The sequence below is a fragment of the Chrysemys picta genome, chromosome 9, assembly GCF_011386835.1.
Source record: "Chrysemys picta bellii isolate R12L10 chromosome 9, ASM1138683v2, whole genome shotgun sequence".
Taxonomy (NCBI): Eukaryota; Metazoa; Chordata; order Testudines; family Emydidae; genus Chrysemys; species Chrysemys picta.
Window position 1 is genome coordinate 8037866 of NC_088799.1, and position 17337 is coordinate 8055202.

The window sequence follows — 17337 nt, forward strand, 5'->3', positions numbered from 1 at the left end:
CGGCGGCAGCTCCGTCCAGGCCCAAGACGGGGTGTGGGAGGGCAGAGGGCAGATTTATGACCCGCTGCTAAACTCCAGTTTTAAAGAGACTCCACTTTCGGGTTCAAGCAAGAGGACGAGGAAGCCAGTTCAGTGTGGAGGCCATGCCCTCCCCGTGGCAGCTGGGTGCCCTTGGAGGCGGGGTCCGAGGCTCTGTGCCCACTTGCTGTTGGCGCTACGGAGATACAGAATACAGCCCGTGGAGGACTGGGGCGGTATTGCTGTGCCCTGGTTAGACCTGGCGCTTCTGCTCCTGGCTCAGACTCCCTGATGCCAGGGCGCCTGCAGCGCGTCACGTCCGCAGCAGGCAAGGAGGCCGGGCAAGGACGCCCACCGCAGCTGGGCTAATGTTTGCATTGGGCAAGGCCAGGTGTGTGGGAAGCCGGGGGTGTTTGACCCCGGTGCGCTTCACTCGCCTGCCGGCCCACTGCTGCGGCTGCTCGGGACCAGGCCGGAGCTCCTGCTGGCGCACTCTCTGCCCTCCTGCTTCCCCTCCATATCCCAGGCTGCCTGCCGAGCTCCTCTGCAACTCTCCAGGTGGGCACAGCAGGGCCTGGGGAGGGAGGGAGGTCATGGGAGAGCAGCGGTGTTTGTTTTTGCCTGGTCTGTCTCACATCCAACTTCCCCGGGAGACCACTCCTCTGCCAGGAACAATGGCCCACGTGGCTGGCGTGTGAGCATGTGCAGGTGTGTAAGGCTGGGTGTGTGTTTTGGGTGCGTGCATGCGTGTGCCTGAGCGTGGGCTGGACTAGTCTGAGAGGAAAGGAAGGAAACAACAGCGAACCCAGCCCTGAGCTTCCCAGACGCAGGGCAGCTGGGGGGCAACAGACGTGAGTCAGTGGTTGGTGGTCAGGCTCTTTGCAGATGCTGGTAGCGCCGGGTCCCTGCCCCTAGGCGCTTGCCCTGCAAACAGTTTCCTCCTGCAGCCCTGGGTGGAGGAGCCGACATGCGGCCGGGGTGGGTTCTGATGCTGGTCGGACGGCCAGACCCCGAGAAGATGCATGCTAGGAACCCGGAGTCCCCAACCCACAAACGGCCTCCCTCCGCCCAGCTCCCAGGAGCAGCTGGTGCTCTGAGCTGCAGGGAGATTTGTGCACGCGGGCAGAGATTTGCAGATCTGTTCCGACTGAGCCCCTCAGGCCCCAGAGCGCATTGTGCTCTCTGTGGGAGGGGCACCCAGCACAATGGGCCCTGACCCCGCTTGGGCACCCCCAGTGCCAGCACGAGAGGTGGCCCTGGGGATCTCCGGCAGCATGCCCCATGTGCAGGGAGCTGCCAAGCAGAGGAAGGCTGGGTGCCCGCTCCGAGGGGTGGGGGCAGCGTACAGCCGAGGGGTATCAGGGCTATTGGCACAGCTGCGGGGGTTCGTTTTCCTCCCCGGATGGGTCATTACCCAGCAGACAGCTCCCCTGGGGAAGGGGTTGGGGTGTATGGGCATCAGGGCAGCACCCGACTAGCCATGCCAGTGTTGAAACAGGCCCTACAGTGCTGTCAAGGAAGAGCCTCACCCCGTCCCAAGAGGCACCTTGAGGATGCTGGGGGGCACACATCGGGCCCTCCTGGGGGACACTGGGGCATAGCCAGCTTCTGCCCATGCAGGAGCAGCTCTTCACTGGGGGTGAATGTGCTGGGGAAGGGGGTCTGCCCCTCCCCATTCCACGCTGGCATCCTGGCACTCACCAGACAGAACTGCCCCCCACCTGGGCAGGGGAGCTGAGGGTTCGGAGCTCCAGGCCAGCTGTGTTCTTACCAAGCAGGGGGCGGCCTGGGCTTTCCACGGTTAAACCAACCCTGGGGGACTTTCGTTAACAATTAACATTGCGCAAATAGCTCAAAAGTCACTTCCCTGCAGGCCGTCCTGCCTGCTGGGCTCCTGCCTGGCTCCTGCAGGCGACCACTTCCCCGGGCTGGGCCCTGGCCTGGCTCCTGCGGGCTGCCCCTTCCCTGGGCTGGGCCCCTACTTGGTTCCCACGGCCACCCCTTCCCTGGGCTCCGCCCGGCTCCCAGGCTGCCCCTTCCCTGGGCCTGGGCCCCTGCCTGGCTTCCACAGCCAACCTTCCCCAGGCCTGGGCCCTGTCCAGCTCCTGTGGTCACCCTTTCCCCGGGACTGGGCTCATGCCCGTCTTCCACGGCTGCCCCTTCCCTGGGCTGGGCCCCTGCCCCACAGTTGCCCCTTCCCCAGGCCCTAAGGATTCCACCAGCTGCTCCCTGGGCCTGGGCTGGGGGCTCTGTGCCTGCTCCAGATTCCTCCCCTGCCCCTTCCTGACCTGTAATCTGCTCTGGGCTCCCAGCCCCAGTAGGTCCTGCCCCCAAAGCTCACACCTCCCAGCCCCGCCCCAGAGCTGTGTGCCCCCTCCCCACTGCACGGACTACTTGGCACTTTGCGCCTGGTCTGGACACAGCACAGGATTTTCCAGCAGCCGCTCGTGGTGGGGAGTCTGGCTAGTTTGGATGGGACGTGCCGGTCACATGGTATCTGCTCAGTTCCCTGGCTGGCTGAGCACAGGTCTGGTGCCTAGAATCCGATTCCTTCCCGTGAATCTTCTCAGCTCTGCCCGGCGCCCCCACTGGGGCAGATGACTGAGTCCAAGGGTGACCCCAGAGATGCCCCAGGGGCCCAGTGCAGAGGACAGTGCCTGGAGGCACTTTGATGGTGCTCGGGTGCAGGGCTATGGGGCAGCAGGAGCCGAGCAGGTGAGAAAGCCCAGGGACAAGGCTGGGGGTAGCTCTGCGGATGCTGGAAATGGGGCTGCCCATTTTTTGCATTAGTGTGAACCCGACATGGCTCACACGGACATGAGGGTAACGGGCCCCTTAGAGCTCCCAGGGCAGATGCATGTGTGTTCCTGTGGATGGTGGATGCTGGGGGTCTGGGGCGGGATCATCAGCATCTCTGTGTGTCACTTAGGGGACCTTGCAGGGGTGGGGATGGGGTTTGCAGCCCTGAGCCCACAGGCAGGACTCCGGTGCCAGGGGGAGTGAAGGGGGTGCTGGGAGCAGGTCCGCCAGAGAGCTGGAATTTCCCTCCTCTGCTCACTGACTGCACCGTCTCCATTCCAGGTGTACCGAGAGCAGCCCTTGAACCCTGACCTCCTGGCTGGATCGCTGGGGCTTTCTGGGGGAACCAGCCAGCTGTGCAGCCCAAAGCAGACATCCTTCCGGGCCGCCAGCCGTGGGGAGCCAGCGCCGGGCCCCCAACTTGCATGCCGCTCACGCTCTGGGGCACCGAGCTTTCCACAGTCCGTGGTGCGAGAGCCGGTGGGCAGGAGACGCAGTCCCAGCGGGAAGTGAGGCTCGCCCGGCTCCTCGCCCGGCTCGTGCAGCGGGGGAGCTGGTGGGGCCGGTTCACGGCACGAGCCGTATCGCGCGCCAGCGGGTGAGCGCAGCGAGGTGGCTGCCTCCGGGATCCCAGCCCGTGTGCAGGACTACAGCGCGGCGAGCCAAGGAGGAAGCCGCGGGAAGCAGGAAGCCTTCCCAAGGGCTCGTGCTCTGGGCCCCAGTGCTTTTCCTCGGAGGTCGAGCAGCACAACAGGAAGCCTTGGTGTGGTCACTCGGCAGTGGGAGCCGTGCGGCGTCACCCGGGGGCTCTCCCGTCCCCTGTCCCGCGGTCCGGTCCTCGTGCCCCGCCAAGAGCCTGGGCGAAAGCTGCCCTAAATGGAAGCCGGCCGGGAGCAGGAGAGCAGCCGCTGGCCCCGGGGAGGAAGATGCAGTGCAGAGACGGCCAGCTTAGCATGGAGTTGAACAGTGAGTGCTGGGCTGGGACGCGACACTCCCCAAGCCTGGGCACGGCGAGGGGGGTGGAGTCGCACGCCTGGGCAGGGAGAGACAACGCCCCAGAGGGGGCCCTGTGAGGTTTGGGGTCCAGGGCTGTGCCCGTGACTGCGGGGATGAGGCCGCAGCCCTTGCTGGCCTCTCCCGCGTGGGGATGTAGGGCTCAGAGCTATTGGCTGGGCCCCTCAGTGACTGTGCTGGCCCGAGACATCCCAAGTGCCCCCGGTCGCGGAGCACAACCCCCGGGGGCAGGGCTTAGGTAGCATGCCCCTGGGTGCCACAGACTGCCCTCCAGCCCCAGGGTCACACAGAGCACCCAGTTCCCACGGGCTGACGGGATGGGGCGTCTCTCACTGCTTCACCCACTCGCAGTCCTTCAGGAAATGGGATCCCCAACCTGCCCGCCCCTGCCTCAAACAGCCTCAGCACCGAGGGCCAACAGTGGGCAGAGGGGGCAGGCCAGGCCCTGCTGGGCTCACAACTTTGTTCCCGTCACACGGACCAGACGCGAGGCGAGTGGGATCAACCTGTCCGTGTGTCGGAGGCTTTCACGCTCCAGGGCACTGGGAATGGGACTGGTGGGGTTGACAGGGACAGGAGGGCAGGACTGGGCTGATGGGGAGGGAGGGTCAGAGGCCAAGTGGGTCTGGTGGCAATGAAGGGGCAGTGGCCAGGGAATGGACGGGGACAGAGGGGCAGGGCAGGGCCGGACGGGGGGTGATGGGGATGGAGGGTCAGGGCAGGGCTGGATGGGGGTGATGGGGAATGAGGGACAGGGCAGGGCTGGTGGGGGTGATGGGGACGGAGGGGCAGGGTCGGGCTGGTGGGGGTGATGGGGACGGAGGGGTAGGGCAGGGCAGGGCTGGTGGGGGTGATGGGGACGGAGGGGTAGGGCAGGGCTGGATGGGGGTGATGGGGAATGAGGGACAGGGCAGGGCTGATGGGGGTGATGGGGACGGAGGGGCAGGGCCGGGCTGGTGGGGGTGATGGGGACGGAGGGGTAGGGCAGGGCCGGGCTGGTGGGGGTGATGGGGACGGAGGGGTAGGGCAGGGCAGGGCTGGTGGGGGTGATGGGGACGGAGGGGTAGGGCAGGGCTGGTGGGGGTGATGGGGACGGACTCTTAGCCAGCCAGTAAAACAGAAGGTTTATTATAGATAAGAACACAGTCCAAACCAGACCTTGTAGGCATAAACAGGACCCCTTAGTCAGGTCCTTCTGGGGGGGGCCAGGAGGTCTGTCTAGCCTCCCCTCCATTTTTCCAGCTGGCTCCAAACTGAAACTCTCCAGCCCCTCCTCTCCCTTTGTCTCTTTCCCGGACCAGGAGGTCACCTGATCTCCAAGCCCCCTCCTGGGTTCTCATGTTACCTGCTCAGGTACCTTCCCTCCAGGAAAGTCTCCCATCCCCAATGTAGACAGTCCCAGCACAACTCCCCTGCAACCTTCCCAGGCCAACACTCCCCACTCCCTGCTGCGTCACAGGCACGCACCAGTATTCAAAGAAAACATTAAGAACATTCCCACTCCGTCACAGGGGGTGATGGGCAGGGCAGGGCCACCAGAGCAAAGGCCTGGGATGCTCAAAGCAGCTGCGTAGCGGGGAGCCTCTCCCAGGGGACTCAAGGGGAGGCACCAGGCTCCTGAGCTCCCAGACTCACTGGCCGAGCGGAGCGAACTCACCCCAGGCCAGAGAACCCCTGTCCCGAGCCCAGGACTCCCGCTGGAACGAGTGTGTCTCTGTTAGAGACCCAGGGCTCCGAGTGCGGGGAATCGGCCCCCAGCAGAGCGGTGTCGGAGCCGTCGCTGCCTCTGGTGGCTGCCTGGGGGAATCCTGCAGCTGGGGCTGCCTGGGGCGGGGCGGGGGTTCCCAGGACGCAGTGTACAGAGGACACTGGCATTCCCCGAAATGCTCTGAGCCATATGTGACGCCGCCCTCGACGTAGAGCTGGTCCGCGTCTGCACTGAGGCCACCCAAGAGGAACCTGTGTCCAGAGTCGCTCGCGGTGCAAACACTCCTTATCAGCGGGATGGGAGTGCGACGCACACGGCCAGCAAAGGAAGCCATTTATCCTCCCTTATCACTGCCCTGCTTCCTGGGGATGGAGCCCAGCAGGAAACATGGCCCCATTTCACTTCGGCGGTGGATACTTGCAGTTCTCCTGCCATGGGACACTGTCAAGTAGGTTGGGTCCAACGTTTCAGGGCGTAGAACCCCTCATTCTAGAGGGAGCTGGTGGCCTATCACTCATGGTCTCCCAAGCCACACTTTAACCACTCGGGATGAAATTTTCCATGCCCAGAGTCTGCCTCCGGCTGAATCTTTTGGGAAAGTTTCAGCTAAAATGATTCTGTGGTTAGATTAGAGGAAAAGATGTCGTTTTGCCCAGGTTAAAAAAATGCCTGCAAGTGTTTGGCTGGGAAGCTTTTGCGCCCCCAAGCTTTGGAGTAGGGCTTTGAGATTTGGCAGAGAGGTTGCCCTGGTGGGAATGATTTGCCTTTTGCTGACCCCGTGAAGACCAACCCCAATTCGGCCACATTATAAGCCTCTGAAAAATCTCAGTTTGCAAAAGAGATTTTGTTCGAGTTTGGCAGCTGAATTCCCCAAAGATTCCATCTGCACTAAGCATGCTCCAACCCTCGCAGCTCCTACCCAGTGCCCAGGCTGCAGCCAGACCCCATCCCCAGAGGGCAAATGAGCATGCTGCCGCCCTCGGCTGGCCTTTCCCTGCAGTTGTTGCTCTGGACATCAGCAGCCGCTAGGGTGACCAGATGTCCCAATTTTATAGGGACAGTCCCAATATTTGGGGCTTTGTTTTATATAGGCTCCTATTACCCCCCAGCCCCGTCCCGATTTTTCGCATTTGCTGTCTGGTCACCCTAGCGGCTGCTATGACATCCACAGCTGTGGCCTGAGAACTAGGAGGGATAGCTCATTGACCTGCTAAACCAGGGGTGGGAGTTCAATCCTTGAGGGGGGCATTTAGGGATCTGGGGCAAAAATCTGTCTGGGGATTGGTCCTGCTTTGAGCAGGGAGTTGGACTAGAATGACCTCCTGAGGTCTCTTCCAATCCTGATATTCTAAGGAGACGCTCTCGGTGCTCTGCCAGCGGGGGAACTAGACAGATGCAGAGGAGGGAGGATTGGGGGTGCAGGGAGACAGGGGGCAGAGAATCTGTTAGAGAGGGGACGGGCAAGGAGTGGGGGACAGAGATCGACTGTGTGTGTGGGGGGGATATAGATAGATGGTGGCAGAGACAGGCTGCAGTGGGTATATGCTGGGTGGACTGTTAAAGAAGGGGTTCTAACCACTAGATCACACTCCCCTCTGGAATTGATCCCAGCAGTCTTGCGTCTCACCATTCCCCTGTTGTCAGCAAGCAGCTGTGACGCTCGCAGCGCATACGGCCAAGGGAAGGTGTGACGAAGTGGGACTGTTCTTAATGTTTCCTCTGAATACTGTGTGGGTGCCTCAGTTTCCCCTATGCATTTCTTAAGTCTCTAGGTGGTGTGTAAAGGCCCGTGTGCATAAATCACTGACACTCTGTCTCCCTGGCAACAAATGGCCAGGGCCCCTTCCCCCCCTGCAAGGAAATAGCTAAAGGTGAACAAAGAAATGAGGTGACCTCCTGGCCCAGGAAAGAGACAAAGCCGAGAGAAGGAGGGGCTGGAGGGGGTTTCAGAGTTGGAGCTACCTGGGGACTAGGAGTGAGGGCAGACGTGGGTGTCTGACTCTCTGAACCCCATAATGGACCCGGCCGAGGGGTCCCGTTCGCCGCTGTACCTACAAGCTCCGTTTTAGACCGTGTTCCTGTCATCTAATAAACCTCTGTTTTACTGGCTGGCTGAGAGTCACGTCTGACTGTGAAGTGGGGGTGCAGAACCCTCTGGCTTCCCCAGGACCCCGCCGGGGCGGACTCGCCGTGGGAAGCGCACGGAGGGGCATATGCTGAATGCTCCCAGGAGAGACCCAGGAGGCAAAGCCGTGTGAGCTTCTTGCCCTGAAGACGGTCTGCTCCGAGGGAGAGGAGGCTCCCCAAAGTCCTGACTGGCTTTGTGGGGAGCAGCTCCAGAGCATCGCCCGGGGACTCCGTGACAGAAGGCTGCAGGGCTTGACTTTGCAACTGTAACGTCCCTTTAGGCTTTTACCATATTTTTTTGGCTGTAATATTCACATTTGTTCCACTATCGTCTCAGTTGGCCTCCGCCTTCCCCTGCCGCCTTCCCACACCTGAGAAACAGAAAGTGAAACAGCGCAGGGATAGCAGGGGGACACTGCCTTGCCCAAGGTGAAGCGGTTGCGCATGGGAGGGAAATGAACTGCTTACTCTCCAGGAGTTAGCAGTGCAGGGAATGGCTTTTGTTTGGAAACACGCTGACTTTCAGCCTGCACTGCCCTTCCAAAGCCCCTTAGCCAGTATCGGCAATGTGGCCTGGTGGGTAGGGCCCTGGGCTAGGAGACCTGGGTTCTGGTCCTGCCATGGACCTGCTGCAGGGCCTGGGGCCAGTCACCTCTCCTCTCTGTTCTGCTCCCAACCCTTTGTCTGCTTGGACTGTGAGCTAATCAGGGCAGGGACTGTCAGTGTGTTTGTACAGCGCCGAGCGCAGCAGGGCCTGATTTGGTAGAGGGTTGTAGACGCCACTCTAGACCAGTTCAACACACCAGTCACCACCACTAAGGAGCTTTCTGTCCGGAGATGCCCTAGCCACCTGTGGTGCAACGCACATGTTAATCCATCCATGCAGCCTGCCGGCCCCCTTGCTGGTGTCAGAGGGGCTGGGGATGGAGGAGGGGGGTGGTCCCACTCCCACTCCCCTAACCTTAAAACTGTTTCCCTCTTGCTCGGTTTCTACTCCTTGCCTTTCTGCCACCCCTTTGCCTGGCAGATCCCCTCCCCCCTCCCCAGACCCGACTTGCTTTGGAAAGAGACAGCTTTCCCACAGGACCCACTTCGCCCAGCTTGGCACCGTGGGTCATTTACACCCGTGTAGGTGGGGGTATCGGAGAATTTGGGTTTGATGGCATTTTACGGCCACCGTGCACAGCGGTGAATGGAGATGGGGGGCCCACACAGGGGCGGTCAGGCCCAGCCCCTCCTTTGCCCTGGTCTTGGCTAGACAGGGATCAAAGCTGTGTAGACAAGACAGTGTGGGCTTTAACGTGAGCTAGGCTGGTGGCGTTAAAGTTTAGGCCCGAGTTTGAACGTGAACAGTTTCACACGTGTTAAAGGCCGAGTGCATGGGCTGCATTAGACTTTTCACACGTTAGACTATGCTCCAGAGCAGGGTAGGAGGGGCTGGGGATGGAGGTGGTCCCACTCCCAGTGGGGCAGGGAGCTAGGCTGGTGCCCAGCAGTGGGCCAGGGGTGACTGGCTCAGTTTTGGAGCTCAGCTTGGTTTGACTTAAAGCGCCGGCCTCAGGGCTGACAAGTGAATCGATGTCCTGCCGGCAGGTCGTGGGTGGGGTGTGTGACTACCCCGAAGGAAGGAGGAGATGGCAGGAGAAACAGCTGGAGAAGCACGTGGCCCAGCATGAGACTTGTCAATGGGGCGCCCACAGGCTGCAGGGAGGGGGCAGGTGAGCCACGAGAAACAGGAGAGGGCAACTGAGACAGGGCCAGCGAGTGGTCAGGTAAGAGCCCCAGGAGACTAGAGATGTGACAATTGTCCTGTGCTAGCCCCGGAGAATGGCCCAAGAACAGACCTGTGGGGATGACATGTGGGGACAGCTCTCCTTGGACGGGATGGGGTGGGGGAAGGCAAGCTACGGGATATTCTTGAGCTTTTCTCCATGGAGTGGGCGCGCCGGTCTCCTGGCTGGGCTCTGCCCGCAGGAAAGTCTGGCCCATGCTGTCTTTCCCTTTGATTGCTCTCAGGGCTGCTGCTCCTCACAGCGTTCCTCCTCCACATCAAGCTGTCCAGGATGAGCCCGGCCCGGCTGGTCTGCGACAACCGGCTGATCCAGAAATACATCAGCGAAGCCAAGGACATGGAGAAGAGAGTGGTAAGGAGACACGCTCCAGCCCGGCTAACCAGGAGCTCCCCCACAGCCAGCGCCCCTGCCCTACCCTTGCAGCACCCCCTGCTGGGAGAGGCTGGGAGCTCCCCCACAGCCAGTGCTCCTACCCTTGCCCTACAGCGCCCCCTGCTGGGAGAGGCTGGGACTGGAGTAACTGGGAGCTCCCCCACAACCAGCGCTCCTGCCCTGCCCCCTACAGCACCCCCTGCTGGGAGAGGCTGGGACTGGAGTAACTGGGAGCTCCCCCACAACCAGCGCTCCTGCCCTGCCCCCTACAGCGCCCCTTGCTGGGAGAGGCTGGGACTGGAGTAACTGGGAGCTCCCCCACAACCAGCGCTCCTGCCCTGCCCCCTACAGCGCCCCTTGCTGGGAGAGGCTGGGACTGGAGTAACTGGGAGCTCCCCCACAACCAGCGCTCCTGCCCTGCCCCCTACAGCGCCCCCTGCTGGGAGAGGCTGGGACTGGAGTAACTGGGAGCTCCCCCACAGCCAGCGCTCATACCCTGTGCCCTATGGCGCCCCCTGTTGGGAGAGGGTGGGCACTTCCCCTCAGCCAGTGCTTCTACCTGTGCCCAACAGCGCCCCCTACTGGAAGAGGCTGGGACTGGAGTAGCTGGCAGCTCCCCCACAGCCAGTGCCTGCCCTGCCCCCTGCTGGGAGAGGCTGGGATCACACAAGCTTCAGAGGAAGGAAGGCAGGCAAACATCTTGCCTGGCCATGTATGCGGCACAGCCCCAGCGCTGCCTCCGCTCCTCCTAACGGAGTCGGTGCTAATTCCTTCTCTTGCCCCTAGAGCCCACCTCACGGGCTGGGCTCTCCTAGGCCTGTCCACGTCTGTCTCAGTGTTTTCCACTTCCTCTCCCCATAGAGCCAGTGCCAGGAGCTCCCCTCACTAACGCAGCCCCTTCCTCTGCCCATGGTGGACTTCAGCCTCCGGGAATGGAAAACGAAGACAGTGAGTGAGGCCGGGGGCACCTGGGGACAGGTGTGGGGTGGGGAGCATCTCTAGCAGCTGCAGCCCAGGAGTTCCAGCTCTTCCCTGGCCACGAAGGGGAAGATGATCACTCAGCCCACCTTCGAGGGGGCAGCAGACCCAGAGAGGAGTCCTGGAGGGGAGGGGAATATTTGTCCCTCTGCTGGCTGCTGCCCATGGGCTCAGCAGAGGGCAGTCCTGCTCCCTCGCCCCCTGCTGGTGGGGTGATGCCAGCATCCACGTTCCCGTCACGCTGCTGGGTTAAGAGACATGGGAAGGGCTGAGGGCTCTCACCCCTTAGTCCCTGCCTGCGGGCTCAGGCACTCACCGCCCCCCCCTTCTCTGTCCCCGTCAGAATGAGACGAAAAGGCAGGAAATCCTCTGTGACCTGGCGCTGCTGGTGGACGCGGTGAGCGCTGCGCAGGGCCACGTGAGGCAGGAGTGTGCGGCTGCCCTCCTGGGGCAGCTCTACAAGAAAGCCAACTCCTTCCTCCTGCTCCTGCAGACCTTCAGCTGGCAGGTGAGACCCCTTCTGCCCAGCCCAGCCTGGCCCCCGGCCCTCTGTCCCCATCAGCCCTGCCCAGCCCAGCAGGGTGAAGAGCTCACCTTGCTCCTCTCTAAGCCTGGAGTCCCAGCTGCAGCTTTGGCCCCGGGTGGCGATGGGGATGCCGCCGGGGATTGCTCAGGGCGGGGGAAGCACTCTGTTTGAGGGCCCGTTCTCTGTCTTGGGACAGGTCAGCGCCTGGCAGCCGGACCGCGCCTCCCGGACAACGCTGCAGAGCCACCCCAGTGTGATATTTCTGGTCTACCGGCAGCTCGTGCAAGGCAAACTGCGCTTCCTGTTCCATGACCTGGCAAAGGATTTCTGCCGGGAAGGAAGCCGGGGGGTGCCAGAGCCCCCAAGCACCCCATGTCCCCGCCTGCCTCAAGGGGACAGTGAAAGCCCTGCCTGCTGATGGGGGTGTCCACCAGACCACAGGTGGAGACAGGGTGGGAAGGAAGCAGATCCTGGCCCCCCACTCTCCAGAGATGGGGGAGGAAGAGCAGGGCAGAGTGGGCCTTGCTGGAGCAGAGGAGAGATCACGCCCAAGGACATTAACAGCTGGCAGAGGACAAGAAAGGGGGCTCCTTCAGCCCTAGAGAGGCCCCCCACTACTGGGTCGGTGAATGTCGACCCACAGCGAAGACTTGAGAGCTGAGCAAAAAGGGGCCTGGCCCTGAGACTGGGAGGGGCCAAAGGATGCGGTTCTCAGCTCTGCACATCCCAGGAAAGGGAGAGGACTCTGCCCTCCGAGGAGGAGCTCCTGTGGGCGCACGGCGAGGCAGGACTCATTGGCATAGGGCCTCTGAATCCAGCCAACACACATGCAACACGCGTGGACTCGTCCCTGCCCCAGGGCACAGGTGAGAAAACTCACTGCTCATCCACCAGCCCCGTCTCCAGTCGACCACTGCGTAATCCAGGGGTGGGGGACTTGCTGTGCCAGGGGACCAGCTGGCAGAACGCAGCTGTGGACTTATGCACTTGCGGGTACACGCCCCTGCGGCCCATGCCCCCAGGTCTCCCTGCGTCACCCCAGCCCAGCCTCCCTGCACAGAGGGTAATGCAGCACTCGCTGTTTATCACAACTGTGGCAGTGGAAAGGAGACGGATTCGGGCTGCTTGCTAGAGTTAAGGATCAGGGAGGGGGCGGGCGTCTTTTACCGGGAAAACGTCTTACGATTAAAGAGCTTATTTTTCTAAAGAGCCCTGTGATCTTGCTTAGCAGGGGGCAAAGCTCACTGATCGGGGTTAGTGCGGGGACACGGGCCTGCTCACTGGGGGCCCATGCACAGGGGTGCGCCAGCCTTATTCTGGGGACTTCAGTGAGAAACAGACTCTCTTCCACTCACCTCCCCGTCCCACTCGGGGGAGGGAGGAGTGTGTGTGTGGGGCATTGGGGGCAGGGCCCTGCTCAGGCAGTGCTGCACCCTCCCCTGAGAAGGAGGTATCCAGCGCCCTCCTGTGGCCGCTGCAGGAACAGCAGACAGACAGGTGCCTTTCCCAGAAACAGAGCTGGCTCTCACCCCTTCTCCTAGCCTGGCCCGCTTCCAAGGCTAGCGCATCTCGCAGCCATCTCCCCTCTCACCCCTACCCTGCAGCAATTTCTAGGCTGAATTAAATGGAAGGAGACAGCATTAAGGAGACTAAGGCCACGTCTACGCTACAGGCGACAGCTCTCCTTGGCCACTGGCGTTTCAGGGCCATTCACACCTCAAACTCCAGGCAGCAGAGAGGGATCTAGGGGCCAGGAGTATGCTCAACAGAGCTGTGTCTGGTTACACCGGCTCTGCATCTGGCTTCTAGGCCTTCCCTCCATCAGAAAGGGCACGAGCTCCTGGGCCGGCAGAGCTCGTCCCAGTCCCTCAAACAAAAAACTCTATTGGCAAAAGCCCTTTTTTGCCGGCGCCGAGGCCCTTTACTGCCATAGCTACATTGGCCAAACTCTACCGGTGGCTGGTCGCTAAGGGCCACCCCATGTGTTAGAAGACTTGGATCACAAGTTCTCCAGCAGGGGGAGCCCTCTCCCCTTTTTATTGAGGCTGGACAAGCAGCGGGCCCCAAAACTTTGAACAGTCGTAACCCAGGGTGACGGTCTGGATCTAGCCAGAAATGACCGGCGTGGGTAATGGAGGACAAGAGCAGAGTCAACTCGGAGACAAAATGAAGTGGCTAGCCCTTAGAGTCGCAAAGGAAACCTTCCAGTGTAACTAGTGCAGCGATGTCTGAAACAGTCATGTCTGCGCACCAAGAAGCCAGAGTGCGGACAGGGGTGAACTCCCCGTCTTAAACACCAGCGGTTTTAGCTGTGTCACTGTATATTACGGTCTCACACTTGCTAGCGTGATCTAAGCAGAGACAAATCCGAAGCACCCACTTTAGTACAGAACCAGGTAGGGCTGGCTCAGTAACGGCTCCCTGTCCTGCGCCCGGCCAACACAGAGGCCACAAAATACAGAGCCTGCTGGAAATGGGGCTGGCTTTTGCCATGCATCCCTTCAGAGGGTCCAGATGGGCCAAAGGAGCTGAAATCCAGCGGCCGTTGCCTACAAGGGTCCCAGTCCCGGCCAGCAAGGCCGTGTCTATTTGCAAAGCCTGCGTGTGAGGTGGGGTCCCAGGTGCAGCCGCAGTCCCCAGCGGCTCGGCCCCCTGCGGTTAGAAGGCCAGTTTCTTCATCAGGAGGTAAACCCTGGAATCCACTTCGAAGCCGTGCAGGTTGTTGGCGTCTCCCTGGAGTCTCATGAGCAGCCCCCCGTAGGACACGTAGGCAGAACTAGGGCAGGAGAGGGGCAGAGGTGAGAACAGGATCCCACAGATCAGGGAGGGGGCATCACACCCAGGCTCCAGAAGCCTTAGCAGCCAAGAGGCAGCCATTGTTGCTCACCTCCCCGGTGTCAGAGGGCCCCCTCGTGGCTAAAGGGAGCCCCTGGCTACTCACCTCTGGGAATTAGGAGCCTGCTAGGTGAGAGGAGTGCGATGGGCAGAGCTCAGCGTCCCGGTGTTCCCCTTAGGGATCCACTAGCGACTCTGTGTAGGACCATGCTGCCCCCTCCCTTGACTACCCCAGGCTCAGGGCACCGCGCTCTGGAGGGGCACAGAACTGCACCACCTCTCGTGGACAACAGGGGAGTGTCACGGGGGGTAGGGGCAAGCAGGACACTTACAGGCGTGTGGCTGCCTCCGTGGATGTTTCATCTCCCTCAATCCTGTACACCTTCCCATACATCACATACTCAAACTGGTCGGCCCTGCATGCAACAAGAGAGCGGGGGTGGAGAGAGGCGCACACCCACGGACCTGACCCTTCTGCCCAAAGCAAACATCCATCAGGGTAAAGCACCAGATGGTTCCTGGAAAGCCACCTGGCGCCCTCTGCACTCCTGCAATGGCCCTGAATGTAGCCAGCCACATAAGCACAGTCTGGCCTCTGCCCCCACAGCACACATGGCGCACGTGCGATCAGCCCTATGGAGCCACCAGTGGCCACCGCCAGCCCAAGCAGCAAGTAACCCCCTGGCGAATAGGGAGAGGGAGCTAGAGAACCAGGGCCGCCAAGAACAGGTAGGGGCTGCTTGGATACAACAGCGATGATGTAGAAATAGTCACGGACATGAGAATTTAGAAACCAAAAAATAAACAGAGGATGGATAAAAGTGAAAGATGAGAAGGAAAACAGAGAGAGAGAGAGAGGAAAAGTGAACGGGGGCAGGACAAGAGAGCGGGCACCAAGCACCCGCACCAGGAGAGACGGCAGTGCCCAACTGCCCACAAGGGAACTCCACCAGACAAAGGCTGGGAACTCGTTAGCCCCTTCTCCCAGGTGTTTACAGGCCAAAGCGATCAGGCAGTGACTCTGACCCAGGGCAGCTCCCCAACGCCACACTTTCCCCACCGCTTTGTTCACTGTCCTCAGCCAGTTCGGATCCCCACGAGAGCGAACCATACCCACCCCACGGGGAATTCATACGGAGGACTGCACCAGACACTACTGCATTCTTGGCTACTTCCTGCCGTGTTACAGCTCCCTGCCCCATTACCTGGACGGCCTGTCGTCAGTGGGGTTATACTCCCCATCATCCAGGGTCCCATCTTCATACAAGGTGCTGGCGATGACCAGGCGGAATTTGTCCCCTGAAACACACAGCAGAGAGCAGGAGCTAAAAGGCAAGCCTCCACGGAGGCCAGCTGCTCACCGCCACACCTGTCACAGGCCACATGATCCCATGCACACAAGGGCAGGGGAAAGGGAGCAACGAGGACTCCTAGCTATATGTTAATCCAAAGGTGCTCGAAGGCAAAGATGAGCGAGCCACATGTGAACTGGCTCCTAGCCCGATGCGGCCAGTCACCAGGGCACACAATATTCAGGGCGCCCAGTTCCAGAGACGGGTGATCAGGGACACGCAGCAGCACATCCAGGTGCCAGGTGATGCGCTCTGACCCCAGACGTCATGGAGCTGTCAGGCAGGTGAAGAGCAGATCTCCTCACATCACAGCTGTTTGTGGCCACTGGACCTAATTAATTAAATGCACTGAATGCATCGAAGGCCTCTTTCCTTCAGAATGGCAGCATGCACATGAGGGCTTCATGCACTTTAAATCATACACTTCAGATGCACACCTCTCCTTAATTTGAATTTGTATCCTGGCTAGACAAGCCCTCAGTGTTATGGGCACCTCTGCCAGCAACTGGCTCTCGCTCAGCAGGTGCTGCCTGTCACAGGGATGATCAGTTGCCAGCCTGCGAGCACCCTACATACGTACCCAGGTCCACGGGGTAGATCTGTATATTCACATCCAGGATTAGGTCCATCTTGAAAGACTCACTTTCACAATGCAGGCGGGAAACTGGAAGGGAAGGAGCCGAACCAGTGACACATGAGATATGGGGCCTTTCACCTCTAGGGCCTTGGTCCAGATACAGCCCCAGATTCTGGGGGAAGGGGATTATGGGGCCTGTCCCCTCAAGGGCCTCAATCCCAATTGAGCCTCAGATCTGGGGTCGGGGGGTTATGGAACCTGTCCCCGTGGGGAGGAATTAAGGGGGGGAAGGGATTAAGGGGCCTGCCCCCCTTAGGGTCTGGGTCCCAATCCAGCCCCAGATCTGGGGGAGGGGGGTTATGGGCCTTTCCCCCCTAGGGCCTGGGTCCCGATCCAGCCCCAGATCCAGGGGAGTAATGGGGCTGCTCCCCCTAGGGCCTGGGTCCCAATCCAGCACCAGATCGGGGGGGGGGGGGGGTTTAAGGGGCCTGCCCCCCTTAGGGTCTTGGTCCCGATCCGGACCCAGATCCGGGGGGGGTTATGGGGCTGTCCCCCCTAGGGCTTGGGTCCCAATCCAGCCCCAGATCCGGGGGGGGGGGGGGGTTAAGGGGCTGTCCCCCCTAGGGCTTGGGTCCCGATCCGGATCCAGATCCGGGGTGGGGTGGGGTTATGGGGCTGTTCCCTCTCGCGCCCTGGCGGGAAGTGCCCCTGGGGAGAGAGGCCCCGGCCTGGCTCACCCCGGTCGAATTTCTTGCCCTCGGGGTCGATGTCCTTCACGTCGAAGATGTCCTCGAAGAGGATCCCGGCCATGGCGAGCGGGAGGCGGCGAGCGCGCGGCCGGCGCAGGGGCTCGGAGCCTCACTTCCGGCCAACCTGCGCCCGCTCGAGCCCATGCGGAGCCGCCATGTCAGTGCGGGGCGGAAGCACTTCCCCCGGCAGTGTGCTGCGCGTGCGTACAGGGTTCCCCGTGGCTTGCCTCAGAGGCGGAGCCAGGGCTCGCCCACCTCCCCTTCCGCCCCTCTGCCTGTGGCGCCCCGGACGCCTGGGTTCTGTCCCTGTCTGCTCCACCTGCGGGCAGCGCCAGTAGGGGCGTTAGATGCCCCGCCCCAGAGACCAGCCTCCCCCCACAAACCCCTCCCACTCCCCTGAGCCGCGAGACCCAGACAAACCCCGGGGCACCGCGACCCTACACAAACACCCAGGGCGGCAGCAGCGACCCTCGCTCCGCACAAACCCCA

At 61.4% G+C, this 17337-nt stretch overlaps 2 protein-coding genes across 7 annotated transcripts; one reads left to right on the forward strand and one right to left on the reverse strand.

The window, feature by feature from the left end:
* The first annotated feature begins 428 nt into the window (after positions 1 to 428).
* THPO (thrombopoietin) lies at positions 429 to 12542 on the forward strand. Of its 6 annotated transcripts, none has more exons than XM_065557687.1 (7): positions 429 to 576; positions 3100 to 3783; positions 9260 to 9384; positions 9683 to 9810; positions 10693 to 10779; positions 11153 to 11317; positions 11532 to 12542. In XM_065557687.1, the coding sequence occupies exons 3-7, from the start codon at positions 9339 to 9341 to the stop codon at positions 11751 to 11753; spliced, it is 648 nt and encodes a 215-aa protein (XP_065413759.1). In that variant the 5' UTR covers positions 429 to 576; positions 3100 to 3783; positions 9260 to 9338; the 3' UTR covers positions 11754 to 12542. The 6 variants fall into 6 exon arrangements, with proteins under 6 accessions (XP_065413759.1, XP_065413758.1, XP_065413761.1 ...); XM_065557686.1 differs by lacking the exon at positions 429 to 576 and adding an exon at positions 614 to 869; XM_065557685.1 differs by lacking the exon at positions 429 to 576 and adding an exon at positions 1814 to 2733.
* A 799-nt stretch (positions 12543 to 13341) lies between these two features.
* Positions 13342 to 17189, reverse strand: POLR2H (RNA polymerase II, I and III subunit H). Its single transcript, XM_005286008.4, has 5 exons — positions 16837 to 17189; positions 16103 to 16186; positions 15376 to 15469; positions 14503 to 14586; positions 13342 to 14111 (listed from the first exon to the last, which is right to left on the reverse strand). The coding sequence occupies exons 1-5, from the start codon at positions 16907 to 16909 to the stop codon at positions 13994 to 13996; spliced, it is 453 nt and encodes a 150-aa protein (XP_005286065.1). The 5' UTR covers positions 16910 to 17189; the 3' UTR covers positions 13342 to 13993.
* Positions 17190 to 17337: the final 148 nt, after the last annotated feature.

Coding starts and splice junctions, on each gene's coding strand:
- THPO (XM_065557687.1), top strand. CDS start 9,339: ATGAGACTTGTCAATGGGGCGCCCACAGGCTGCAGGGAGGGGGCAG. Junction 9,811..10,692: donor AGGACATGGAGAAGAGAGTG/GTAAGGAGACAC, acceptor CTCTCCCCATAG/AGCCAGTGCCAGGAGCTCCC. Junction 10,780..11,152: donor GGGAATGGAAAACGAAGACA/GTGAGTGAGGCC, acceptor TGTCCCCGTCAG/AATGAGACGAAAAGGCAGGA.
- POLR2H (XM_005286008.4), bottom strand. CDS start 16,909: ATGGCCGGGATCCTCTTCGAGGACATCTTCGACGTGAAGGACATCGAC. Junction 15,470..16,102: donor GATCTACCCCGTGGACCTGG/GTACGTATGTAG, acceptor TGTGTGTTTCAG/GGGACAAATTCCGCCTGGTC. Junction 14,112..14,502: donor ACGGAGGCAGCCACACGCCT/GTAAGTGTCCTG, acceptor CTCCTGCCCTAG/TTCTGCCTACGTGTCCTACG.